At 51.7% G+C, this 27,400-nt stretch overlaps 1 protein-coding gene across 1 annotated transcript; it reads left to right on the top strand.

Annotated features, from left to right (window-relative positions):
* Nucleotides 1-2,279: 2,279 nt before the first annotated feature.
* LOC135990077 (aryl hydrocarbon receptor-like) lies at nt 2,280-25,760 on the top strand. The gene is made up of 11 exons (XM_065637421.1): nt 2,280-2,345; nt 2,426-2,613; nt 14,517-14,623; nt 19,394-19,483; nt 20,459-20,592; nt 20,842-20,962; nt 21,329-21,531; nt 21,658-21,767; nt 22,579-22,720; nt 23,402-25,007; nt 25,605-25,760. Exons 1-11 carry the CDS (start codon nt 2,305-2,307, stop codon nt 25,758-25,760), a joined length of 2,898 nt encoding a protein of 965 aa, XP_065493493.1. The 5' UTR covers nt 2,280-2,304.
* The last annotated feature ends 1,640 nt before the right edge of the window (nt 25,761-27,400 follow it).

Genomic DNA, 27,400 nt, shown 5'->3' with positions numbered 1-27,400 from the left:
CCAGGGGATGCAGGCACAGCATCAGTTGCGGACAGCCTGTTTTAAAGCCTCACTGTGAACTAGGAGCCACATTTTAAAAAGCCGCCAGCAATTATGAGCTCTTCTGGCTGTGCGCACCTGTGAGTGGTGTCCCATGCTTTGTGGTCACTCAGGATTTTGTCTTCCGGTGCCCTAGCAGAGTTTTCAGGCAGCCTAGGATGAACTGTGCTGTATTTTTTCCATTGGAAGGTTTTCAGGGAGAGGCAGCCCTGCCAGAGGGGAGGTCTGTCAGAATCTTGCCAGTCTGTGCTTTCCTGGCAACATCTTGCAGACAGAGCTGCTGGCCTTACAGGCACCACAGCAGTGAATTGCTGTTTCTTGGTGCAGCATGGTTTCCTCATCACCTGTATGTGTGGACCACCCTCGTTGTGTTGCTGTTCGGTCCCCTGCGTCACCTCCACCTACCTGAGCCCCTCTCCTCCTTGCTCCCTCCCTCTTGTGCTCTCCATCTCACCTTCCCGCCCTTGCACCCATCACCCTGAGCATCACATCTCTTTCTCGCACCAGAATTAAGCATGTACTGCTTGCCAAGTGAGTAAAATCAGGTAATCAGTGCAGGGCTAGCCCAGCAGCAAGCCTGCAAGTGTTCTGGTGTGGGGTGGCCTCATCTCTCTGAGTCTCTGCCTTCGTGCCCTGCTCTGCCTCACTCTGCTGGGGCTCCAGGCTGGGAACAGAGTGATGTTGGAGATGTGCCAGACCCCTCTGAAGTGGCCTGGAGGAGCACCTAGGGTGGGGTAAGGAGCTGACTGGCCATGATAACAACTCAGCGGATCCAAAAAGCAGCAGAATGGACTCCGCTCACCAGCCTTTCTTGCCCTGGCGCTTGCAAGATGATGTGGAACTGCCCTGCTCCAGCCAGGGGCTTCCAAGAGGTGTGCCTTGAGTGGGGGGCACCCTGCCAGGTTCTGCTGGTCGGGGCTGGGACAGACCCCTGGTGCTCTGTTACTTGTCTCTTATCTCTTTATACACTGTGTATGTGCATCTAACATCTATTTGTGTGGCAGTGCCTCATTTTACGCTTTGTGATTTCTTTGTATTGCTGTTGGCAGATGGATGATGCCAAGGAGAAAAAGATGTCCTGCAACTCACCCCCTGCATTTGGTTACATATTAAAAGGCGATTTGCTTTGTATAGTGGTGATGGTTTGTTTTGACCTGAAACAGTGTTTATGCATTTCCCTCTTGAATGAGCAAGTTTTTGAAAAAAGCTCCCTTTTGGCTTAGCCCAAAGTCTAATTTCTCTGGGCTGTGGCTGAAGGAGGAGGATAATCCTGGCTCACCCCTTCCTCCTGCACCTGGGGAGACATGGGGCTGGGATCACAGGTGGGGAAGGGCTGTATTTTGCCTTGTACAGGTTAATTTTGGGGAGGAATGCAGCTGTGTGGATGCTATTGACTGTTATGGGTGATGAAAGCAAGGGTTGCTGCCATGTGTGTTTGTGCTCTGACCTTGCTCGGTGCGTGGCCCTGTTGCTGCATGTGAGTCTGAGCATTTTGGAAGGACAGAGCTGGGGGGACCTGTGTGTGCACAGACCCCCTGCCTCTGGGTGAGTGTGGAGCTGTGTGTGCCCAGCCCAGGTGAGTGTGTGACACACTTGGTTTCACTATCCCCAGCCAATCTGGGCATGCACAGCAGCAGAGGTGTGACAGGGTCCCCACGTTGCACCCCCTAAGTGCCCTGTGCAGTGGTGGAGCTCACAGGCACAGTCACGCTTGACACTGAGATGCACACACAGCGTCCTGGGCGTCGCTGCCGTGCACGTGTGTGCACAGACACGTGGACTCTTGTGCACACGGATGCGCACCCAGATGCAGACACACGCCCCCGCAGTGGCACGCACGGTGACACGCGTGTGGTCACGCTGACAGTCACCCTGGCATGCCAACCCCACTGCAGTGACACAAGGGCTCACACCCCTCGCCCATGTGGGCGGTGGGGCTCACCGCCCCGTTTTCTCCCCTTGTCAGCCCACTCCCCTTCATCCACCATCCACTCCACATCACTCCAACACCCCTCTTCACCTCTCGGTCCCCCTTCAGCGCCCCGTATCCCCACTCATCCCTGTCCACCCAATCATTCCCCCGCATCCCCTCCCACCGTTCCCCACCAGTCATCAGCCCCACTCCCCCCCTTCACCTCCCAATCCCACCCCTCAGCCCCCACTTCCCCCCCAGCTCCTCCTCTCCCGGGGCGGGGCCGCTCCGGCTCGTCTGCCCGCGGGGAGCCTGCGGCTGCCGCCCGGGGATGCGCTGGGCTCTGCCCGGCCATGTACGCGGGTCGCAAGCGGAGGAAGCCGGTGCCCCGGACGTGAGTTGGGGGACGAGGGGACGGTTTCCTAGGGGGTGGTGGGGACGTGGGCCGCCCGGTAACGCGGCTCTGCCCGGCAGGGTGCGGCCGGGGCCGGCCGAAGGTGGCACCTCCAACCCCTCCAAGCGGCACCGGGAGCGGCTGAACCGGGAGCTGGAGCGGCTGGCCGGGCTGCTGCCCTTCCCCGAGGAGGTGGTGGCCGGGCTGGACAAGCTGTCGGTTCTACGCCTCAGTGCTGGTTACCTGCGCGCCAAGAGCTTCTTCAGCGGTAAGAATCACCCTTTATTTTTTTTTTCCCCACTTTAAAGTGCTTTTGTTTTCCCCCTAACACTGTTTTTTTCTTGCTTTGCAATCTCAAGCTGCGCGGCTTCAGGGCGCACCGCGTCCGGGCGACAGCGCAGCTCCCGCTTGTTTGTCATTAGAGGGATCTGGGCAGATGAAGTTGATTTTGTTTGTGGGTTCTGCTGGAGTAGGAAATTGAGGTTCAGGCTGGAGGGTTTCTGCGGGATCCTGGGCTGAGGCTTTGGCAGGCACAGCTTGCGGGGGCAGCAGCGTGTTGTGCAGCCCGGTTGGAAAGTTTCATGATGCAGGTGACTTTTTTTTTCCCTCGTTGTGATAAACTGGAGAAATACGCCGTGTGCTGACAATGATTAATAATTATCTGTGATGTGGTTACAGTCTATTTGGGAACCTTTTAAAATAGACAGTGTTAAAGGCACATCTGCATTCTACTGGGCTGTAATTGTTGTAATTAATAGGAGCCCAGAGGGGATGGTTTTTAGGCAGCCCTGGATTTTCCTGGCGAAATAGCAGTGGCTTGAATATACTGCATATGACCTCAGAAACCACAGTTTCTCTTTTCAACTCCAGATCACGGAATGTATTGTATGCCTTTTTTTTTTTTTAATTTTCCATTTCTATTTTCTTTTAAACTCTGCTTGTAGGATTGGCAAGTGGGTGAAACGAAAAATAAATGGCCTCAGGGGAGTTATTTGCCTTGCAGCGTCGGGTCAATTATTTTTTACTATATTGACTGTTTTTTCTGTGGTGCGTTTGCCCTGGTGGGGAGCTCTGCTGCGTCAACCTTTGCAACGCTGAACGTGTTGCCCGATGTGATGATGCTCTGAAGCAGAGGAGGACCAGCGCGGTGCTGGTCTTTCTGATGAAACACACTTGTTCTTGCACAGGGTGGAATTCCATGGCACAGCGCGGGCCTCTCTCTTCTTCTGAAACATTAATAATTTAAAGTTTGGTGCCTGAAGAATTTATAAAATGGAGGGATGGTGGTGATTCCTTAAAACGGAGGGTTTGGAATGGCTGGTCTTGTAAAGCCTCACACCAGGAGTTGCTTTGGGGCTTTCCAGGGTGATTGTGCCGGGATGTCACGCAAGCTCGGCTGGGGAACAGTGAGCACAGGATGACTCGGGGGGGTGGGCATGACACCATTTCCCCTGCCCCGCGAGCATTCTGCTAGGGCTGTGCATCCTGGGGTTTGACATTCCTGCATCCTTGGCACCGTGGGTTACTTTGTTTTTGCATTGCAAGAAGCTGGGAAATCCCATTCTGAGATTTTATCTCGGGTTTGGTTGGTTGGTTGGTTTTGTGTTATTCCATCTGGTTTGATTTCATGGTGTCAACTTCCCAACCACTGAGTAAATCAGTGTGTCTGAAGCTGTGGAACGGTACCTGCCGCTTTCTGCTTCAAAGCAGGTCATGGTAATTCAGGTGTGGGAAGGAAGGAGGAAAGCTTCATCCTTTTAGATGCGCTAACTGATTGTAGACCTCCTTGACTGTCTTCTGCAGCTTTAAAAAAAACATCTTGAGTCTCTTCTGCAGCTTAAATATATATATATATATATATGTATTTAAAAGGAGGCCTGGGCAAGCTCATCTACAAAACAAAATTATTTTGGGTGAATTTAGTCCCTTTCGGTGTGAATGCAGTAGTGATGTTGCTCTCTGACAATCTGTGCTGGAGCAGAGATGTTCTCTCACTCAGCATCCTCAGATTTGTGAAACATGATCCTGAGGAAGCTGTTTTAGCTGCTGAACGCTGACAAGTCCTGATCAGAAAACGCCAGGGGTTTGGGGTGGTTTTTTTTGTTTACTGAGAGCAGCCAGCCCACCCCAGAGCTGTCCCAGGTGTGTCCCTGCTTGAGCACCCCCTGAAAGAAGACCAAGGCAAGGCAAGGGCAGAAACTGGGCTGTGCTTAGTGAGCAAGTCCTCCTGGAGCAGGTCTCAGGTGGTGCCAATGATCACTGATGGCAATTCAGCCAAAAGGTTTACGCCAGCTGCTATGTCTCCAGCCCCCATCTTAAATATTTCCTTGGGTGATAGAAACGTCTCCTTCTCCTGGCTAATTGAAAATGAACTAGTTTTTAATTTCATTTCAGCATCTTGATTTATGCATGGCTGATGCATAGGGAAGTTTGTATGGGCTTAAGTGATTGAAAAGCATGTCTTGGTCACTGGTAGAATCTCTGGGAGCTTCTCTCGTTTTGTTTTGGGTTAATGATCACCTTCTGGGCATAAGAGAAATTATTCAAAATGCAGAGCAGGCTTCACAGCTCTTATTAAACATGTACCTGCATTTACGTTACAGTGGCTGATATGCCCAGGTAAGGGTGGATTGACTGAGCTGTGAGGTGGAAGCAAACCTGCTGATTAGCTACCAAGGTGGCTGAAATACTGTGCAAGAAGCATCTGCGTGTGCTTTTATCTCAACAGCGGAATTTTGAGATCGATTCGGGGAGATATTGCTATGAGGTCTTTGATTTTTAAGACGACATGTTTTCCATTTGTGCATGAGGATTTTTACACTTTATATGGCCTAAAGTGAAACTATCCCTGTCCCCTTTCTGCCCGTCTGTGGTCATGACTAAAGGTCTGCAGTTAGGTGATAGAAATCAGAGGATTTAAGGCTGTTTAATGTTTTGTTGTTTGGAGTGGTTTAGAGATCATCAAGCATTGTTTTTGTTAAGCAGGGTTATTTATCTACACAAACATTTCTTCAGGCTGATGCACTGAGTGCTGGGTTGGGTGTCTCTGCTGTGAAGCCCCTGATGCCAGGTGGTGGCCTCCCGCAGGTCTTTGGAAGTCAGAAGGACACTGGTGTGTGTGTTCGTCTACTAATTCTGTTCCTTTTTTGCGGTCTGGCAAATCCTTCCAGTCTAACAAAGTGGGCGGCAGTTCAGTGCCAGGTGTTTGCCACGTGTGTTCAGCATCTCTGGGGAAGGAGGGTTCTTGGCCATGATAGCTCTTGGCCATGGTCACCTCCTGGAAGAAGGCACTGCTTTTTGCCTTGTACAGTACTAATAACACTGTTTAGGCGAGTGTTTGGCTGAGTTATGTGTCCTGGTGTCAGACAGCAGGTCCTCTCTGATTTTGACCATCCGAAGGACCCTCTGGCCCCTAGGACATAAAGCAGCAAAATGCCTTGGGATTACGCCAGTTCAGCAGATTTTCCCGTGGCACAGTGCAGGGCTGATGAGGATGGTTGGCAAGCATGGCCCACCATGCCAGGTCTGATCCGTGGTGGGGTGGAAGAGACTTCTCTTGTGCTGGAGCAGCACCGCTGTCCTCTGCAAAATGGCTAGGCACATTTCTTCTGCCCCGTTGCCAGACTTCGAGCCCAAAGTGTATACAAAGTGCTTTCTGCCAGCGGGAATGTTGCTTACCATGACAGAGGTGAACTTAGGTAGGGGAGCAAGGCCATGGGAGGGCTGGAGACATTGGGAGAGCTATCCCACCAGGGAGGTGGACTCATAAGGCCAGTGGTCCAGCCCAGCCCTGGACTAGGAGGACTCAAAGGAGCAGAATCACAGAATGTTAGGGATTGGAAGCTGAAGTTGGCTTCCAAATCAAGGGCCCTATCCAAATCTCAGTGCAAGCTGACTTAAGGGCTTCTTTCTGCTCCCTTCCTATCCAGGTCTTTTTTTCCTCTGTAAGTCCCCCTAAATGTCTTATTTCTTTATTCCTCCTTGGTGAGACAAATAGTTTTGATTCTCTCGTTCACCGTCTTAACCTTCCTCTCTGCTCTGCAGGAGGCTCTTTCAGCACGTGTGGCTCGGTAGAGGTGGCAGCGTGCTGCGGGGCTGCCGGAGCCGAGGAACCAGCTGCAGTGATCTGCATCTCCCCTGAGCCTGGGAACCCCTTCCTCTCTTCCCCCTGATGCTGAGGACTGTCCTTGAATGGTGCAGCAAATCCAAGCCACCGAGCAACCTCTCTCCTGCCGCCTTCCTCTCTCGTACCCCGTGTCCTGCTGTTGGGCAGCCGGTGCTGCCGCACTGGTGTCTGCACGGCACGTCGTACCAGCTGAGAACCAGCAGCTTAGCCCGGCGGTGCCTGGCGTCTGCTCCCCTCTAATCCCTCCCCGTTCCTCCCTTGATGCTAGGGCTTGGCAAAAGCTGCTGGTTTATGTTGGGGGGGGAAATCCCTCTTTTTTTCTCCCTTGCCTTCTGGGAAGGGGGAGAGAAAAAGGGAAGATGCTCCAGGGGAAGGTCGGTCTGCTGGGTCTCGCCTGGCATGGTGATTTGTTAGCAAAAAAGGAAGATACCTCAAAGGCGCCTTGTTGTGTGGCTGTTGGATAACAACTGTATTGCTTGGTCCACTTAAATGCCTGGTGGGAAGTCGATTGGCAGACCTCAAAATGGGCAAGGGTTCAGTTTGGAGAAGCATCTCTCACAGTTTGTTCCAGCAGCGTGCTGGGAAGGTTGTTCAAGCTGTGCTTCTCATCCTACAGCGAGCCTGGCCCTTCTGGGGAGTGAGAGCTAGCCCCTTGAGCACTCACTAGCCCTTGGGGGCCAGTTCAGGGTCCCCAGGGGGCCCTGTGCCTGTCACAGACCTGTGCCTGTGTGGCTCATTGCCAGGTACCTACACACAGGGGCTTTGCCAGGATTCTGCAGTCTCTTGAATGGAACTGAGTTGGGCTTTCATGGAGATTGTGCTGTTTGGGAGAGCTACAAAGCATCACGGCTTTTCCAAGCTGTTCCCCAGACCAAAACTGGGGAAGGAGTGGCACAGGGTACCTGTAGGCTTGATGTGAAGCTGGTTAGGCTGAGCCTAACCCTTTAAACTATGGTACAAATCCAGATAATTATTGCTAGAGCGTTATGGCCCAAAAAGTGCCTAAGCTGCTCCCTGGCTGTTGAATCAGGCTGGAGAAGTGCTTTAAATTATGTAGGTTATTATAGACCATATAACTGTGTCTCTAGAACCCCTGCTTGGGGGTGAGGGTGTGTTTATTGATGTGTGGTTGTTTCGATACCAAAAAGTCAGCAAAAAGATTCCTTAACGCTGTTTTGAAAGTGTTAAAAAGCAGGCTCTTTTATTACAGCGCACCAGATGCTTGGAGGATCGTTCCTCTAATCAAGCGTGTGCATGATTCACACTTCTTGGTATTTATTACATATACCTATTGCATATTCATTTGTTTCTACCACTTAGTTAATGCATTAAACATTAATTATTTACATAACTGCACCCTTTGCCAGAGGTCCATCTTTAGTATTCCAGAGTCTTCATGGAGGGTCTCTAGTGGTCCCCGGTGTCTTCGCAGCCTGGTGCCCCCTCAGTGTCGGCTTCTGACCTAATTTCTTGAGCATGCATATTGTCATTTTGTGCTGCTACTCAGCAAAAGTCATGTAGGTCTTTTCTCATTTAGCGGAACATCGGAGTCATCATCCTTGGAGGTGTTTAAAAGGCGTTTAGATGAGTTTCTTAGGGACATGGTTTAGTGCTAGAGTTAGGTTAGGTTATGGTTGGACTAGATGATCCTGAGGGTCTTTTCCAACTGAAATGAATCTATAATTCCGCTTTCCCAGCTTGCAAGCCAAGGACATCCCACTTTTCCTCATGTCCAGTCTCCACAGAGCTATTGTTTCTCTATTAGGTTTCTGTTACATTATGCCTAGTCTTGCTACACTGTGCCTAGGGGTTTCTAAAAGATTTTTGTTCCTCGTATCAGTTTAGAGTTGACTAATGTTGCTCATTTGCTTCATCTGCTGTCTCACCTGAGCTGTTTGGCCACGTACCGTAGATAGCTGTAGCAATAAAGCCTAAGGGACGGTTTAAGAAAATAATGCCTAGTCCTGTGATCATCCTGCTCTCTTAATTGCCTAAGTGATGAGCCGGCCTTGGAGGAGCAACTTAAGCTGGGAAAGTCTCATGACTTAGGTAGGCAATTTTCCTGCTGCCTGCTTTCCTTGCCTGGCAGGTCCTTATCCTCTTTGTCCTTGTTTAAACCTCTGCATGTGCTTCTCCCTTTGAGACCCAAGTGCCTTCAGTGACGCAACAGAAAGCTACACGTAGTCAAGGCCTCCTTGCTTTTAAAAGTGCAATTAGATCTTTTAACAGGACATCCATTATTCACCGCGCATGTTCATGGAAGGTGGTATATCTGCACAGTTCGGGCAGAGGATAAATAATTCATCTATTTAATGAAATTTGTGTCAACGGGGAGCTGTGGCAGGTATTATGAAGTGGTAAGTAAACCCGTAGTATCCATTATGAATAAGCAAAGGGAAACTCAAGAAGTATTTGCCAGTTGCTAGAAAATGGGCTCTGTACAGCTCAGCGGTGACAAATAAACTGGTGGTTCAGTAACCTGGATAGGAGGTGGCTCTGCTGCCCGGTTTCAGCAAATCTCTGCCTGTTTCTCTCACCGTTTCTGTGATGCTCTTGCCTTCTAATGCATTTCAAACACTCTGTATGAGAGGAGCTGCTGGCTACATCCACCGGGTCTTCTTCGTATGTGAAGGCGGAACAATTTTGTATTGGCTAAGAAGGGCTCAGTTCATGCTCAAGAAGCAATACAAATATTCCAGAATAGGATTTACTTAACTAAGTGCACGTTCCTGTTCTTTGCTTCTCAGAATAGTCGGAGGCATGTAAGCTCGCTGTAAAACATGTAGGTTAAATGACAGAGCAACAATCAGATTTGGTGTGCTGACAGGGTAGATGCCATCAGAGAAACCAGAGAGGAGGTTGCGGTGCTTCCGCTGCCTTCACAACAGCAATTTAGCTTTCCACTGGTTTGAGCATGTCAATCGGAAAGGCATTTGGGCCAAGTTTTGCTCCCTTAGCACCACGCTGCTGTTCTCTGCGTTGCACGTTCCTGCTGAGCCACAGCTGTGTCACCTGTTGGGTTCCCACCAGTGGAAATGAAAGCTCTTGTGCTGGTTTCACTGGAGCGTTGCAGAATTCGTGTGTCGTGATAAGAGGGAGGGAAGCTGGGCTCTTCCTTGGCTTTTTTTGGATAGATACATGTACTCTCATGGGTGGATGTGGCAGGTCTTGGAGGGTCTCCCCAGCAGTGCAAGGGGGAGACCCTGCCAAGGCAAGGGAGGAGGGCGGTGGGTGAGGTCTGATATGGGCGATGTGAGGCTGCTGCGGTGGGGAAGGGAACTCGCTGGTTCCCCTGCTGCCAGCGGATTTGGGCAGGCATCGTCTGCTTCCTGCCTGGGACCCACGTGAGCTCATCAGCAAACCTTCTTTCTTATGGTGGGGGAAACCCACTTGTTTATTTATTTTAAAATTAAAATCATTCTGACCGGGGCAAACCACTTTTCTGTTAAAGCAACTCTTCCAGATTGAAAATTTAGATTAAAAGTGAAGCAACCTCAGTTGCTTTAAAAGAAACAGGAAGAGGGTTTTTTTTCTACATTTCCAATATTTTGTTTCTTCTTTGCAGTGAAGTGCAGGAAAACAATTTTGAGGGGTTATTTAATGTGAGGGTGTGTGTACTGAGCAGCAGAGCTGCAGGTCCCTCTGCCCATGAGCATCTTGGAGCTGGAGAGGTGGGTGGGAAAGGATGACTTGGAGATATCTCATGGTAAGATTTTTACTACCATGTGAGTGGAAGACTTGCTTTCCAGGGAATTGGCACAAATGACAGAAAGACAGAGGTAGTTAGAAGGCAATTTCATTAATAAATAAATCAACCAATCTCTCCTTTCCCTGGAGAGTGACTGATACATGCTGGGGCATTGAGCCCTACAGCAGAACACTTGCAGGGTGCACCATAACCAAAACCTCTCTTCTCTCTCCCCCCACAACACCTGCTCGGGCTAATAGTTGCCATGCAGATGTCCCTGCCGTCACTTGTAGCTAGGTTCAGTGTTTTCTCACCTCCTTTAAATGATGACATGACCCGTCGGTGCTCTTGAAAAGCCATGAAGCGGTTGGGTTTCCTTCTGCTGTTTCTCTTGCATCAGTGCCTGGAGTGGGTTTGGGACCGAGTTGTCTCATTTTCCTCCTTCATAGTCAGCAGCTGATGCAAAACCCTGTTCCCACTTGGAGGTTTTTCTGTGTGGAGGGGAGGGGGCTGGGAGATATCCTCTCAAAAATGTTAATACCCACTTGTTGGTGCAGAGATTTCTCAGGTCTGCAAAGCCCTGGCAGGTTCATGAGTTCACCGGCAAACCTGGTGGCCAGCGAGGTGTCCCTCCGGCATCACGTGAAACAGCCTCCCAGGCTGGGTGCTGAGGAAAGCGCTGTCCTGGAGATGGCGGGAGGAATCCTCCCCGCTGGGAGGTGACAGCAAAGGGCCAGGCAGCAGAGACCCGGTGAGCAATGTGGACACCTGTGCAACGTGGACCACCACCATGCAGAAAGCATCCTTCTCCTGTCGGGGGGGCAGATGCAGGCAGGGAGCTCATTCCTTGGAGATGGGGCCAGGCAGGATTTTCTTCCTCTCCATTAAAAGGCTTTTTGTGGGAAAATAGCCTGAAGGTCCTGGCAGAAGCTATTTTCTTTTTTTCCTTTGAAGAAATAGTAGGAGAAATGTGCAAGCCTTGCTACTTTCAGCTGACCAGCTTCCCTCTCCTCACCTTGCTCCTTCCACAACTCCCAGCAGTACAGGTGATGCTGGTGGTCAGAGTGAGGGAGCCCAGGAAAAGCCACTTCTTTCAATTTTTTTTTTTTTCCTGCAAACTTTCCCCAGTTATACAGTGAGGGTGAAGACTGCACCTTATCTCCCTGCCCAACATGAAGGCAAGTGCTTTGTTGGGAAGGCCACCTTTCCTCCAGTGCCGAGCTTGCCCTGTTCTTCCCTTGTTCCTTCCCCAGGATAGCGGGGAGGGTGCTGCGGTGGGGAGGAGGATGCCGCGGTGGGGAGGATGCCGCAGCGGCTCTCCAGCTCGTCTCCGGTCCGTCAGGCTGATGCGCTGCGACAGTTCTGCTGAATTGCTGACCCGAGGGGCTGCGCGGGGCTATTTATGGAGAGACAAAGCCAGGGAACACCAGGCAGGAGGCTGGCCCGAGATGTCTGCAACCAAGAGTGGGTCATCTTTGGAGTTCCTTGGGTGGTTTGGATGGAAAACGTTTGGTGAAGGTCAAAGGGAAACCCCCATGGAGGTTATGTTTTATGAGAGCCGCCCCTCGCCCCGGTGCTTTGATCCTGTTTGCAGGAGCAAGCTGGGTTCGATGGCAGGCATCTGCGTGGAGGACAGTGGGCCATCTTCTGATTTTAACTTATGTTTCCTCTGGCCTTACAGCTTAGGAGCAGCCCAGATGCTGACAGCAAAGTCTATTTTTAGGCAGCGGTTGTGATCAAGTTTTCCTTTTTGCAGGGAAATCTCAAACCATTAAATCAGACCTCTGAGTAGAGTGCAGCACCCTTTATCTGCTCTTCTATCATCCAGTTTTATTTTTATCTTGCACCTTCAGCACAGCAGTCTGGGAGCTAGCAGAGGAGAACTGAAGACTTTTAATAATTCATAGCTCCTACATTTTGCTCCCAGGGATCAGAAAAGCGAGTTGCTGGAAGGACGCTGCCAGAAACCTACTCTGTTCACACCACGGGACCTTGCCTGGGTGATGCAGCTGCTGCGCTTGCACACTGCTCTGCCCGTGGCCGGTCCGTGCCCGGGACTTTGTGCAGGGGTTTTGGGCTCCAACCCAGGCAGGGGACTCTGAACAGTCCCTTGGGGAGCAGTCGGATGTGGCAGCATGTGTGTGTCCACCCCAGCATGTTTGGGACCAACCTGCTGTTTTACAAACACGTCTTGTCAACTTAATCCTGAGGTGTTGGCCCCTTGGTGTTCACATGCCTCCTGAACTAATCTGTGCAGGCTGAGCCCAAGGGGAATTTCCCAGACCTCACAGAAGCAGGGCTTTTGCTGCTGTATCAGAGTTTGTTTTGTTTTGGTTTGTTTGTTTTAATTAAAGGCAATATTAGAACTGGGACATGCTTTTCATTTGCTTATGGAACAGAGTCGATCTTTGGGATAGTCCTGTGCCTGGTGGAAGTGCATTTTGGCCCCAAAGCCTCACACGGTTATCAGTGGGGCTCTGCAGACCACAGCATCTTTCCTTGCTCCCACCTACCTATGAGCTAGTGCTTGGCAATTGCCCGCTGAGGATGTGGAGGACTTTGGGATGGAAGGTGAGCCCTGGCAGCGGAAGAGGGGATGGTGTGCCGTTGCGATGTGCTTGTCTTGCCAGCAGAGAAACGCTAATAGATGGGGAGACTCCACTTTGGAGACTGAACCGGTCCCTTTGCTCACGGCTGCCCTGCAAAGGGGCACCGCTGGGTTCAGCTTCAGACCATCCACCTTTTGCAGCCGCTGGGAAGCTGCTCACCCACGAGCTTCTGCACGCAGGCGCTGAGATCCTTCAGGATCTGCTCCACGTGGATGGAGGAGCTGAGTTCCAGCAGCTGCTTAGGCAAAGCACAAGGCAAGCTCAGTGTTACAGAGCCTGGTTTCATTTACACGCTGGTGGCTGGTGTCTTCCGACTTGCTTCTCTGTCTCAGCTCATGGCTTTGCTCCCACGGACAGCTTAATGGGGTGATAAATTACTTCCAGGGTCTACTTGATGCTCCTGTTCCATCTGAGCGTGGCAGCTCCTTGGCACGTGTAGCACAGGAGCTGGGAAAAGCAAATTCGAAAGAGCTTTTGCTCTCTTGAGCAGGAGCTAGGGCAGGCTGCAGTGGTGGCTGCTGCTGGTGTCACACACCTTACCTCCCAGCTACCGAGGGAGCAGCTGGTTTATCAGTGGCCAAATGCCACCCTCTGTCCTTGTGGTCCTTGCAAGAAGTTTCTCAGCTTTGCTGCGTTCCCCACTGTCTCCTGGACAGGCCTGCCGTGCACAGGCTTGTCGTCATCTTACTCTCTAAGTATTATCCACCCTATAATATCCCTGGGATTTGTTCTTTTGGGGACCACAGTACAAAATTTACAGGCACATCTTTTAGTTAAACTGAGTGACCGGCTTCCTCATCCATATTTATTGTGCATTGATTGCTATCAGGTTGCCTGTGATTGCGATCTCTGGTGTCTACATTTGTATGCATGTGTGCATTTTTTCCATGTTGTTTTTCTCCCACTGTGAGCTGTGGCTTGCCTTAATTTGATTGAATAAACCCACTATGTTGCTGAACTGTAATGAAACTTCATCGACTGAGCTATCCAGACTGTATCCTTCAAAACAGCATGTTCCTTATGCTGGAAGAGAATGGGTTTTGCTTCAATGCCTTTCGCGTAGAGCAGGCTTTCACAGATGTTGGTCAGCTGTCCTTGGCAGAGTCAGGGCATGCAGGAGCTGATGTGTTCTGGTTCAGCATCGCACAGAAATGATGGGTGCAATGACCCCCCCAAGCTGCTGCCGTGCCCCAGAGCCAGGGGGCTGTGCATGGTGTGGTACTAAGCTCTTGCTGTTTGCAAGAAGGGGTGTGAGGCATCAGCCCTGTGTCCACATCAGGACTGGGGACCTCCATGGTCGTTATTGTTAAACGGTAAGAGAGATTTCCAGCTGCTGAGACTTCACTAAACTTGTCCTTTTGTGCTGCTGGTTGCAGGTAGATGGCTGATACATGCAGGACCTTGTAGTTATTCTGCTGATGCCTGTCTGATCCGTGGCTTTAACTGCTTTTTACTTGTAGGTTTTTAGAGGTCTAGGGAGAGGGAAAATGGGAATTTGAAAATATTGGCTGTTAATGGTCTGGGAGGGGAAAAAAAAAAAAAAGGAATTTGAGAGTATTGGGTGGGTGAAAAATGTCCTGTTGAAATCATCTCTTTTGAGGGGTGAAGCAAAGGGCTGGCAGTAAATTGCAGCTTCCCCTGGCAGTGCCTTGCCCAGCTTTGCAGCCAGGTCCACGTTTTGGATGTTCATGGTGGTGACTTGTGTGTGTTACTGCAGCACTGAAGTCCCTTCCCTTTACTTCGTGCAGTTGCTCTGAAGAATCATGGTGCCAAAGAAGCACAGGGGGATGGAGACTGTGGCTGCGGACCAGCTCCGGGCTTGGCAGCGATACCTGAGGGCGAACTGCTCCTACAGGTTAGTGCTCCTCGCTGGACACCTCTCCCTGGCAGATGCCTTCAAGGGATTTTCCTCTTGTCCCACTTCCAACTCCTTTGAATTTTACCCAAAGAGAAGGCTGTTCTGTTATTGATTGCAGGATGTTTTTAAACAGCGATTTTTACGTGGTTTAGCTCATAGTGCTTCTAACTGAGCAGAGGTTTGAGACCTCTGCAGGTCCCTGGGGCAGAAAATGTGTTGCCTCGCCTCTCCTCTCCTCTCCCTGTCCTTCCTGGAGAAAATTGCCACCTGTACATAGTTTGGGTGTCAGAATCCCCTCTATCTCAGTGGAAGCAGTGCTAAACTTCTGACCATGGAGATTCAGCTCTTCTGCTTCCCTGCCCTCGTGTAAATGAGCCATAGGCGTGACACGGGAGCCAAACAGAGAAAGATGTTTTGAGTGTGGTTTTCGGCCTGGGCACACTGGTCCCTACTCAGGGATAGTTCTCCAAACACTTACGAAAACAGGGAAGAAAATGTCATGGAAGTCTTATCTGGTTTTCAGGCAGTGATGCATGACACCAGATACATAGGTGCTGATGGGCCATATGTTTAGCCCATATACACAGGGAACATGGATGTATCCTGGGAGCTCTGTGAGACTTGCATATTTGGCTCCTTCGGTGATGCTGGAGGCAACGCTGGTGATGCTGCAGCACGGCTGGGCTGCGCCTGCTGCTTCCATGGTTTATTCAGAGACGCCGGGAGACGACCTCCTGTCTCCAAACCGTGTGTGGTGAATAAGAAGAGGTCAGGCTCCGGCAGAGCGAGGTCCTGCGAGGACGCGGGGCTCCCCTTCCCTCCCCGCCTGGCGCCCGGGCACAGGCTGCAGCCCCATCCCTGCCTGGCTGGGCTCCAAACAGGGCGAGCATGCTGGTCAGCCCCAGCTCCTTTCCAAAAGCTCGCTCGGCTCTTAGCAGTAAGTATAATTATTGTCCTGCTTGAGAGCTCGGGAGCCAGGATCTCAGTGTTTAGTGAGAGAAATGCTAAAGCCAAGGAGGTTAATAACAAAAAATCTGAGGGCTTTCTGCTGTGGATAAAACAAAACTCTGCTCAGCAGGTCTTGCTGGGGATTGGTATCTTGCTCATCAGCTTGATACCATCCTTGTAGAGATACTGAGCTGGGTGTTAAAAGCTCTGGGTTTATGTTTGGCTCTTCCAGGGGCCCACCTGTGTGATGCTGGACACAGCAGGGGCTCAGAACCTGCCTCCGTACCACCAGGAAACACTCCTACGTGTTTAAAAAATTACTTCCAGCTCGTCTGTCACCTTCGGTGTCCAAATTTCATTTGTCTCATCTCTTGGTCTGCCCTTATTCTTCCCTTCACCTCATCTCATTTTCTAGCCTTACTTTTTTGTCCTGTCTTTTTTCACTAAGGCTCTCTCCAGCAGCAATCTCAGCAGAAGGGAGGTATCTTAAATGGGGGTTAAGCATGAAAATCTCTCTAAAGAAGCCAAGGCCTTACTTAGCAAGACTGAGGACTGGGTGGACCACCTCTGCCTAGGTGTGCAGTGATGCAGGTTCACATTGCTGGCTGCAGGGTATTAAATCAGCCTGCAGGTCAGCGCAGTTGGGGAAGGACAGAGTGCTGCAAGATGTTGCTTGCTGCTGCCATGGCAAAGCAACGCCTCCAAAGCTGCTCAAAGGGTTAAAGTGCATTTGGCAGCACTAATTAACCTCTGCAGCAGATTCCCACACACTGAGATCAACCCCAGTAAATAGAGAAGGCGTTTGTGCCTGGAATAAAGGGAAGGAGAGGGGGGAGAAACATCGACCTGGACAATGAAACAGGAGTTGGCAGCAACAATAGCTGGACTTGGCTGAGGCTACCCGCTAGACCCTAATTAATCGTGATGTCTATACATTATGAAGTGGGGGAAGCAGGCCAGGGCTGGCTACTGTGGCTTCCCTGCCTGCAGCCAGGTTTAGGGGTACGGGATGGTTTTGGCTCTGGACAGCTGTAGGGCTTCTGAGGTCAATGTTGCAGGAGGACCCCTCCTTCTAAAGGGCTCCTGCTTCCATCTGGCAGGAGCGTCCCCACGGGGTCCTGTTGCCCTTAGAGAGAGGAGGCTGGATGATGCTGTCACAGCTGTGAAAGCTGTTCAGCTTCTGGAGAGCTAAACTGGTGGTTTTCTTGTGTTTTCATAGCCTTTGCTCTTAGGCAGCACTGTGGGCTTGAAGGTGTTCATTGGAAGTCTATTGGGATCATTTCAGAGCTGGGGAAACCGAGTCACAGAGCAATACTTACCACTCAGGGTCAAGGGGAGACTCCTGTGGGCCTGCTCCCAGCCCCGGCAAAGTGACGACATAGTCTTCAAAGCACGGGGCTCTGCACCACCAGGGCTCGCCCCTCATGGTTGGCAGAGGCTGGTGCAGTGCCTGCGGTGCTTAGGAGTGCTTTGGGGTGGTGCCATGGAACCCGACGGTGCCTGTGTTAGCAATGCTTTCACAGATATCAGCTTTTCATCAGGGATGAAAAGCCAGGGCTCCTGGGACAGCAACTGCATGCTTAAATTGGTAGGAGAGCTCCTCTGCACCTTCTAATCTTCACGGGTCTCCAGATGCAAGGGACACTGTCGGCCAGCACCCTGGTCCCTTCTCCTGTGTCCTGTCCTGCCAGCCCTGGGACTGCTGGCTTGGAAAAAACACCCAAATAACTTCCCAAATTTGCTACACTGACGAGCTCCTCTTGAGGAGGACAGAGGCTTCAGTCAGCTCAGCCCGTTCCTGCCTGGGAACGCAGCGCACCCTTGGGTGTTGACTTTGCAGTCCTGGATCTCAAGGAGAGGATGGTAGGGCCAGTGAACTATAAAATATGTAAGTTGCGTAGCATTAAAAATGCATCAGAAACTTTGAATTTATGGCTACATTTGCTGTTTTCTGCGGGGAGGGCTTAGTGCTTTGAGCCTGCACAAGCAACAGAGCTTGAGTATTTATTTTGAGAAACCAGAGCACAGCGTTCAGCCTGGTTAGGTGGAGGGCATGCAGGAGCAAGCATGTGCTCCAGGATGGAGTGTTTGTGTAGTGTAAATCTGTACACCACACAGAGAGAGGGAGCTCCAGAGGAAGAGGAGCGTGGCTGGGAATGTCTTGTGGCTATTGTGTGCATCCCAGGTATGGGTGGCTGCAGACACCACTTTCTCCTGCAAACACCGATGTTTGGTCCTTTCGCTGCCATGTTGTGCTTTGGAAGGATGGTGCTGTGCCCGTTGGATGAGTGTCTTGCAGCAGGTTGTCGCCAGGCGTGAGTTTGGGATGCATCATGTGTTAGTTGAAAGGAAAAGGTACTCTGAAGTCCACCAGTGATTCTGCAGTTTTCCCCAAGGCCAGGGACTGGACTCAGCCAGTCCTCCCTCCTGCTTTGGAAGAAAATGGCTTTTCAGAAATCAGAGTTTTCCACTACAGTTTCAAAAAGAGAACTCTTATGCTTTAGCTTTTGCTTTTTCCATTTTCAGTGGTTAAAGCTCTGTGCAGCATTGGGTTGGCCACCTTGACCGCAGGGCAAGCAATAGCAGGAGGAAGGACCAGGCAAGTGGAGGCAACACCTCTAGGCTGGTGCCTTGTTCCTTGCCCATGGGCAGCCCACGTCTGGACACCATGGTCCTTCTCCAGCCTCCTCTGGCACGCAAGGAGGACAGGAGGGATGCAAGTGAGGCCAGGAGCTGGCTGGGTTTCTCCCAAGAGCTGCTGAACCTGCAGGAGTATCCCTGTTGGTGTGGGCCAAGCAGCAACAGGGAATGCCCAGCCAACACTGGCAGCACGCAGTGAGGGGTGGTGGGTTTGCTCTTCACTGAACATCTCCCAGCTTTTCTAGTCCCACACTGTCCCAGGCCACACGTGGCTGCCAGGACCCTCCTGGGCTGCGGGGGGGATGGGAACTACAAGAGCAGAACGACCCAGGTAGATGCAGGTCAACATAAAATGCAGCCGACATGAAACGCTGTTTTGATTCAGGGTTGTCAGAAAGGCTTGTTTCCGCCAGAATACGAGAATAGACCAGTTCCTGATGGTGTCTGGTTTTGTTCTGCAAGTGGTTCTGAGGCTTTTATTTGCTCTTCGCATAGAATGAGTATAAATGTCCAAATCTGGGTCTGAGTGACCGCTCTCGGGATGGAAGCAAAGTTCTCCATCAGTTTGGATTAGGGTACGCTTGGGCAGCTGTATGGGAGAGCTACCTCAGAGAAACCCAGCAGAAGGTGCCGTGTGTTTTCTTGGTGAGCGCAGCTCTGCCAGCGTTGATCCCCATTTTTATCTGTCCAGCCTCCAGTGGAGTTTACCCAAGCGAGGCAGAATGGAGGGTAATCTGAGAATGAGCTGCAGACCTTGACCTCTGCTCGGTAGGGCAGCCTTATCGGGTCTGCAAAAACCTGTGTTTTGGCTGTGTGTGCTCTGGCACTGTGGCAAGGAACATAAACAGGGGAGTTGCAAGGATGGAGGTCTCTGGTAATGCTCCCATCCTGCAGGAAGGATGTAAACCGAAGAAGCTACTGAAACAGTGGATTTGGTGACAGCCAGGGCAGCACCCAGTGTTAAAACAGCAAGGTGCCATTGGGAAGATCTTACTTTCCTTCCAGGGCTTCCCATGCTTTGTCTCCTCTCCTACACCCTTCTGTTGGTGGTGCAATGCCTGCTAGCTGGGACCACCCAGGACAGGTGGTCAGTGTCTGAGCAGAGTGAAACTCTCCATCCAGCTAGAAAAGGGTGATGCAAGTGTGGCATGTACCTGCCGATCTCCTCTTTCTCCCCAGGCACTCAACGGCTTTGTGCTGGTGGTGACATCAGAAGGACTGATATTTTACTCCTCGCATACCATTCAGGACTATCTGGGATTTCATCAGGTTGGTGGGACACCTTTGACTCACTGTGGTGGGGCTGCGGATTGGATTTTTACCTTGGTGGTGGAGAACAGCCACAAGTTCCCTGTGAGGAGGAAGCTCTCCAGGGATCACAAGGTCTTGGGGGGCTCTGTCGGGCTTTTTGTTGGTCTTGTGAATTTGGACCTTGTCTTGCCAGATGTGGTTGTGAGGAGGTGTCAAAGCAACTTCACTAGCCCACAGATGCTTTCCACTAGCCACTCTGACAGGCCGTGAGGTTCATGGCCCCGTTGTGCAATGTCATGGTGAGGTGTCTGGGGTTCCCTACCCAGTTTGCCTTTGGGCACCCACTCTTCTGGTTGACCCCTGGTAGATCCCGTAAGGCTCCGATGCTTTGTGTTTATCTGGACACCCAGGCAACCTGGAAGGCACTACGTCAGATTTACAGGGAAGTGGGACTTGCCTACAGTCCTTTAGTTACTGTGCTTTGGTGTTGCTCCCACACAGTTGGCTTTTCTCAGCACCTGGGGTAGATGAGGATTGTCCACCTGGGCAGAGGGAGCAAAGTCTCAGAGCAGGTGCCTTGTTCTCTCAGTAACAGCGTAGGTCTGGGGTGGCTTTGCTGTTGCTTTGTTCCCAAATACATGTTTTCATCTCATCCTGTCAGTCAGCGCTAGGATTTTAGAAGGGGAGCTGTCAGATTTTGTCAGAGGGGAGCTGTATTGCTGATGCTAGTGGCTCTTTAGGATGGGCGGGTCTGGCCCAACGTGGGCAAGTGGTCCTTAGAGCCAGATGTGCTGCCTGTTCCCACCAGCATCAGCTCCTGTGGAACGTGTCAAACCTCATTCAGCCAGCGACCTAGTTGAGCACTGGGGGAATTGGGTGGGATATGGCCAACAGCGCAGGATTAGGGGCCATGGCAAGCTGTTTCCAGGTGGGACATGAAAACTGGTGCCTGGGGGCAGCCCACAGATCTCACACTTTGCTTTATTCCTCTAGACGGATGTCATGCACCAGAGCGTCTTTGAGCTGATCCACACTGAGGACCAGCAGGAATTCAGACGCAACCTCCACTGGGCCCTCAACCCACCCCACGCCCCCGAGGGTGAGCCTTCTGCAGAAGGTAAACGCAGGTTGGGAGCCAGGCGTCCTGGGTGGCACGAGATGTGTCGCTCCCCACATACCCAGTTCCCTGCCATCGCTTGCGTGGGGCTTGTGTCCTTGTGGACCATGGGTTCATCCTGAATGCTGTAGCTTTCTGTGGGTTTCTGTTGCTGTGCTCTGCAAACCGCCACAGTCCCTGATGCTGGAGACCTCCAACCCCTGCTGGGGGACCCTTGCTTGCTCCTCTTTCAGTCCTTCTCTCCCACAGCAGGGAAGAGTCTCAGCTCTTCTGCTGTCGCCTACAAACCAGATCAGCTGCCCCCAGAAAACTCCTCCTTTCTGGAAAGGAGCTTCGTGTGCCGGTTTCGCTGCCTCCTGGATAATTCCTCTGGCTTCCTGGTGAGTACAGACCCACGCTGTGACCTCCACAGCAGGAGAGGGTGCAGGCTCACCCCATGGGATCTCTGCCACTGCTGGAGCATAAAAATTGGCCTTGAGAGACCCAGCGCACCTTCCTGCCATGTGCAGCTCCTGCCTGTCTCAAACAGGAAATATTTCTGCTGGTTTTCATAAATTTGGTCTGTACCTACAACTTCTCTGCATCTTGTTTTAGTAGGCAGCACTGGAACTGCAAAGGACAAGTCGCAAGAGATTGTTTGCATTAACTCTGCAGCAAGATGGCTTGTTTTCCACACAGATCTCTTCCCTCTCTTCTCTCTCCACCAGGTTTTCTGTGTGACACTGAGCTTTTTCTTCCCTTCCCAGGCTTTAAACCTTCAAGGCAGGCTGAAATTCCTTCACGGGCAGAACAAAAAGTCTGAAGATGGATCTGCGCTGCCACCCCAGCTGGCTCTCTTCGCTATCTCCACCCCCTTGCAGCCACCATCCATCCTGCAGATCCGAACCAAGAACATGATCTTCAGGACGAAGCACAAGCTGGACTTCACCCCCTTGGCCTGTGATGCCAAGTAAGCAGCAGAGCTGGTTTGAGGGGTGATGCTACTGGTTTCCAGCACTGCCAGTCCATACCCCGACTGGGTGATGTCCCACCTTGGCTCTGCCAATGAGCTGGGTGCATTCTCGCTGTCCCGCAGGGGGAAGATCGTTTTGGGATACACTGAGGCGGAGCTGCGGATGTGCGGCACCGGCTACCAGTTCGTCCATGCTGCCGACATGCTGTACTGTGCCGAGAACCACGTCAGGAGTAAGAGTCTCTTCGCTGATTCCTTGTGCCCATCTTTGAGGCTGATGAGTGGCCTGGGCTAGGAGCAGCTCCTGTGGCTGCCTTGTCAAGCCCAGCAGCTCTTTCCCCATAGGATCATAGAATAATTTGGGTTGGAAGGGACCTTTGAAGCTCATCTAGTCCAGCTCCCCTGCAAAGAGCAGGGGCACCTTCAACCAGCTCAGGTTGCTCAGAGCCCCATCCAGCCTGGCCTCGGATGTCTCCAGGGATGGGGCATCTACCACCTCTCTGGGCAACCTGGGCCAGTGTTTCACCACCCTCATTGCAAAAAATTTCTTCCTCATGTCCAGCCTGAATCTCCCCTCCTTTAGTTTAGAACCATTACCCCTTGTCCTGTTGTAATAGGCCCTGCTGAAAAGTCTGTCCCCATCTTTCTTATAGACCCCTTTTAACTACTGAAAGGCTGCAACAAGGTCTCCCCAGAGCCTTCTCTTCTCTGGGCTAAACAGCCCCAACTCTCTTAGCCTGTCCTCATAGGAGAGGTGCTTCAGCCCTCCAATTGTCTTTGTGGCCTCCTCTGGACCCTTTCCAACAGGTCCACGTCTTTCCTGTAGTGAGGGCTCCGGAGCTGATCCACTGCAGGGAGCTTGGGGTGGTGTGTAGTGATAGGTATTTGGGTATTTAGCTGGGATGGTGTCCCCTGCCCGTGCCAGCCATGCCACTGCTGTGACTCCGCCTGCTTATTCCGGCTGGAAGCAGCAGCATCGCTGGAGGCGGCCCTGCCTGCGGTGACGCGTTGACAGCCCTGGGCACGCGTGCTTCCTCCTGGCAGTGATGAAGACGGGCGAGAGCGGTCTGACGGTCTTCCGCCTGCTGACGAAGGAGAAGCGCTGGAAGTGGGTGCAGGCCAACGCACGGCTCGTCTACAAGAACGGCAAGCCTGAGTACATCATCGTCACGCAGAGACCTCTCGTGTAAGTGCCATGTGGGTCAGCCCAGGCTGAGATGGGGACAGGCTGGCTTTTTGCATCACTGTGGGCTCCAGGATGCCCCAGGCAGAGCAGGATGCTCAATTTGTCATTGCTGCTTATGCCTTTTAAAGGAGCAGCCATATTTTGATGCTGTTCAGCCACGTCCCCCTCTGCAAGGCTACCCCACAAGTTTGGGAGAGTGGTGAGCAGTGCCCTACACCTCCCATCCCTGCCCCAGTGTTCTGGGCACCAGTCCAGACTTAACCTGGGGAGACTGGTGGATGCTCTCCAGCAGCTGTAGGGACAGGAGGGTGCAGGAATAGCAAGGACCTCAAATGTGGCTGCTGTATGGCAGCAGCCAAACATCCCTGTCCTAGGGATGCAGCGTAGATGAGCAGGGCAAAGGTGTGACTTCTGTCAGAGCTACATTACCCTTTGCATTTTAAGTATCCTCTTGATTATGCTACAGGTTTGTGTTTTCATGCATGTATATATAAAAGTGTGTGTGTATTTGTACGTAAATGCGCATGTAAATGTATATGTGTGTGGTTCTGCTTGATACATGCATGCTCTTTGTAGCAAAGGAGCTTTGGCTTGCAGAAATCACAATTGTCCATTGCAGAAGCATTTTGCGGCATGTGTTTTTGCATATACAAGCCCCAATCTCCTCTTCCTGCCCTGCAGAGATGAAGAAGGAGGCGAGCACCTTCGGAAGCGGTCCATGCATCTTCCCTTTACCTTTGCTACAGGAGAAGCACTCTTATACCAAAGTGCTTACCCTCTCCCAGGCTTCCCTGATCCTTTTCAGAGCAAAGGGAAAACCAGCAAGCCCAAGAAGACCTCCTACAGCCACAGAGGTCGCTCCCAGAAGGACGGCATCGACCCCAGTTCTCTGCTGGGTGCCGTGTTGCGACAGGACAAGGTGGCATACGTCTCCCATGCAGCTCCCACACCTAACTGCTCCTGCAGCAGCAGTTGCGTAGACCACCTTGGGGACATCTCCTTGCTGGATGCAAGAGGAGATGGCTGGAGTGTGGGCACTGCTCCAGCTTCTTCAAGCAGGGACAGTCTCAAAGAGGAGCTGGTAGATTTTCAGCAGGAGGACCCTCTCTTGGCCACCCTAGACTCACTCTCAATTAAGAGTGACGAGAGCTGTTCCAACAATGAGCTGTTCAGTGCACTGGAGGGCCTGGGGTTGAATGCTGAAGACCTGGAGCTCCTGCTGCTGGATGAGAAAATGGTGATGGTCAATATGGACCCTGACCGCACCTCATCCCAAAACAACTGCCTCACCAGCAATGAGATTCTCTCCTACATCCACACCACGCTGGGGAACAAGCACGAGGGAGGACAACAGGTCTGTCCCCTCCCAGGCACATCCCTGAGCCCATGTGGAGGCACCACTGCGTACCAGGCCCACGTGGAGGACGAGGACTCCCAGTATGTGCCCCAGCACGTGGGGCAGCCCAGCATCGCCCCTGGCCAGCCCCCTGCTCTGCTGTGGGAACAGACCCTCCATACCGTGCCAGGGCAGCCACCCCCACTGCCGCGGGAGCCGGCTGAGGAAGAGGAAGAGGTGGCTGAAGGCTTACAGTGGAGGCCAGCTGGGGAGGATGGTCTGCTCCTTTTCCTCCAGCTGGCACAGGGCAACGCGTGGGACAAGGCACTCGGCTCACTCCCAGGAGCCTCCTGCCCACAGGAGCCCCCCAGGGCTCAGCAGCTGGAGGGGGGCTTCCCGGCCACGCATCCCACCCAAGAGGATGCTCACCGGTCCTTCTCCCTGCACAGCCAGTGCCAGGGAGGACCACCCAGCCAGCCGAAACACCATCACGTGCTGATGAACGGATTGTGTGGCCGCAGCCCTGACCCCACTCCGCACCCCCTCCCCAGCAGCAGCCCCAGCCTGTGGCAGGACCGTGTTCCCTTGCTCCTGGGGTCCCCAGCTCAGCCTGGTTTTTATGGCATCAGCCAAGACTTCATCTCCCAGCACCAGGGATGCCAGAGTCCCGGGCCTGGCATGCCAGCAGTACATTTTAATCTGAATGGATTATGCAGCATGGAAACTGCAGGCAGCAGGGGGTACCAGGCAGAGATGGCTCCTTGCTCTGGGTTTTTTTCGCCCTCCTTATGCCAGCTTATTCCCGAGAAGCAGCCGAGTGCCTCCATGCCCCAGCATCCTTTTCCGAGCTCATCTGCAGAGTGTTTCAGGAGCATCAGCAGCCTGCTGGAGACTCCTGTGAACTCCTATGGGACATACACCTCCACACTGAGCCAGGAGAGCAGGCATAGGGTAAGAGCTTTTCTCTGCTCTCATGTTCAGGCTTTTTTTTCTGTGCTGGTGTTTTCTGGGGTGCCTGGGAGAGCTCATCTCTGCAGTGGTGCTTCCCCATCCTGCAGCACCACCTGGCAGGGTGAGATGTCTAGGATGTGTCTGTCCTGCATCCCTGCTTACCCAGCCCTGCCCTGGTGATTACTGTCCCAAGAGCAGCTCATTCCTTGGTGCCAGACATCATCTGCTATTGGAACAGTGCCCTGCTGTCTCACAGGAGTCTGTGTTAAGCTCTGGAGCCATCAGATGCTGTCATAGCATCTTCTGCTTCTTTCTGAAGGCTATACTCTGCACCTCAGGTCCTCTCATTCTTTATCTCCTCCACTTAACACACCAGGCACCTTCTATTATAGCTCGGCCAAAGAGCTTGTCTCTGGTCCTGCCTAGGAGTTTGGGAGCTTATAGGACCAGTGAGGAACAGCTCTGATGCATCTCTAGGAATGAAGTGACGGGTTGGCATTTGCTCCCCCTTCTGCCAGACTCCTCTGGGCACCAGCCCAATCAGTACTTGTAAAAAGCTGCAAAATGTCTCAAGGCTTTTTTTCTCTCTTCTCCTAGCATGAGAGCAGCTGTGGTTTGCCCAACGCTCCCATGGGACTCCCAGAAGCCCGCCCAGTGCTGGAGGGGAGCCTGGTCCCCCCCTGCCAGCCGCATCCCCGGGCAGAAGTGCTACCAGAGCATCCTCACACCTCCAGCAGCGACTTCTGTCTCTAGGAGAGACTGGACTGGACAGAGCAGGATGATTCCCTGGGGAAGGAGCTGCCTTCAAGTTGCAGATAACAGACCTTTCCCTTGCCACATACATCCTGCCATTGCTCTTGATGTCAGTTGCTTTGGCTCAGTGGGATTTTTGTGTTTGTTTGTTTGGATTTTTTTAATCTTATTTTTTTATCAATTTACCACCATCCTACCCCTGCCGAGGCTCCATGTGCTGCTCCTGTGGAGGTGTCCCTGGCCTGGAGACAGCAGGTTTCCCCAGGGCATGGGAGAGAGCTGGGCTGTGATGTGGGTCAGCTGGCACATGCAACTTCATCTTTATCTCATGGTGTCCGAAGTTTTGGTCAGCTGGTAGATCTCGGAGCACGTTTATCCCTTGCTGTCTCATCCTACCCCCTGACTTCCTTGCTCTTGTTTCTCCAGTGGGTTGAGTGTCTGCCTATCCTGCCTCCATATCTTACTGAGAGTCAGCAGTGAAAAGTTTGGGCCTTTTATGGTTGCTGCTGTCTTTTAAACGACATTTGGAGACTAACTGTTGCTCTGGAAAGAAAGGATTGCTCTGTATGGGCAGCCACGCTGCTGTGTTGAAGGTGTGGTGTTCATGTGGTGAATCCCACACTTTGCCAAGAAGCCAGGGAGCGAGCTCTCCATTGCATTGGTCTTTGCAGTTCTGCAGTTAACTGAGTGCATTTTATTGGTGTTTTTTTCCAGGCTGTTGGAAAGCCAGACTGCTTCCATGGCTGCCACAAGGGTCCCACAGTTTGGTAGTCCCCACAGTGTCTGTGGAAGGCAGCCCTTGTCCCAAAGGACGGGTGGGTTTCTGATGGCTTATGTCCTCCACCTTCACCAAAGCTTTGCATTTACATGCATAATCCAACACAGATGGAAGACTCGCGTGTCCAGAAAAAAAAACAAAACCAAAAACAAAGTTTTTCACTGCTGGTATGAAATTTCCTGCCATCCCAGCCAGGCACCTGTGCCTGTGGCCACATTGTACAGATATTGCCTGTTTTATAAAGAAAGTGAACCCTGACTTGTGTTCTTCTGTTGCACTGGTCCTTCCCCACTGCCAAATTTCCCTTTGTCCCAGGTGTTCCCATTTGTAAGGATCCAGATTAGCAAAATCCAGACGCTGGGTTTTGCTGTATGGTATGTGATGTGCCCAGGTTGGCTGATCAGCAGTTTTTCTCCTGGGTGATGGGGACAGAAGTATCTGAACAGGCAGCAGGGCTCATTCTCAAGTGGCAGGAGCAGGCTGGCATATAAGCCATAGCTTGCATCTGTGCCTAAAAAGATTGCAGATAAGTAACGGAGCTGCCTAGCCTGAGGAGAAGATTTCAGATTTGCTCTACAAAAAAAAAAAAAAGTTTTTAGTAAGATAAAGAACATAAAGAAAATAATTTAAATGATACTTAATTTTAAGTACTGATAGAGTGATATTTTCCCACAGAAAATAAATACAGCCCATATGTATGTATATAATACAAGTTGACAGATGTATTTTTATGCCATTCCAGTGGAGGAAAAAAACCTCTTACCTTCCTGAAGTAGCATCCTATGGAATGGGACAGAAAGGCTGCTCAAAAGATCAGAAATACAGCAACCCTTTAAGAAACCTGACAAAGCATCATTCCTCC

This window comes from Caloenas nicobarica, chromosome 6 (genome assembly GCF_036013445.1).
Source record: "Caloenas nicobarica isolate bCalNic1 chromosome 6, bCalNic1.hap1, whole genome shotgun sequence".
In the NCBI taxonomy this organism is placed as follows: domain Eukaryota; kingdom Metazoa; phylum Chordata; class Aves; order Columbiformes; family Columbidae; genus Caloenas; species Caloenas nicobarica.
The sequence above is the reverse complement of the archived record's forward strand: the minus strand, read 5'-3'. Positions and strand labels throughout refer to the sequence as shown.

What these genes read in the sequence shown, in the direction of transcription:
- LOC135990077 (XM_065637421.1), top strand. Translation starts at nt 2,305, where the DNA reads ATGTACGCGGGTCGCAAGCGGAGGAAGCCGGTGCCCCGGAC. An exon ending in CGCCAAGAGCTTCTTCAGCG is followed by an intron (nt 2,614 to 14,516) that starts GTAAGAATCACC and finishes TACTTCGTGCAG; the next exon opens with TTGCTCTGAAGAATCATGGT. An exon ending in ATAATTCCTCTGGCTTCCTG is followed by an intron (nt 20,963 to 21,328) that starts GTGAGTACAGAC and finishes TTCCCTTCCCAG; the next exon opens with GCTTTAAACCTTCAAGGCAG.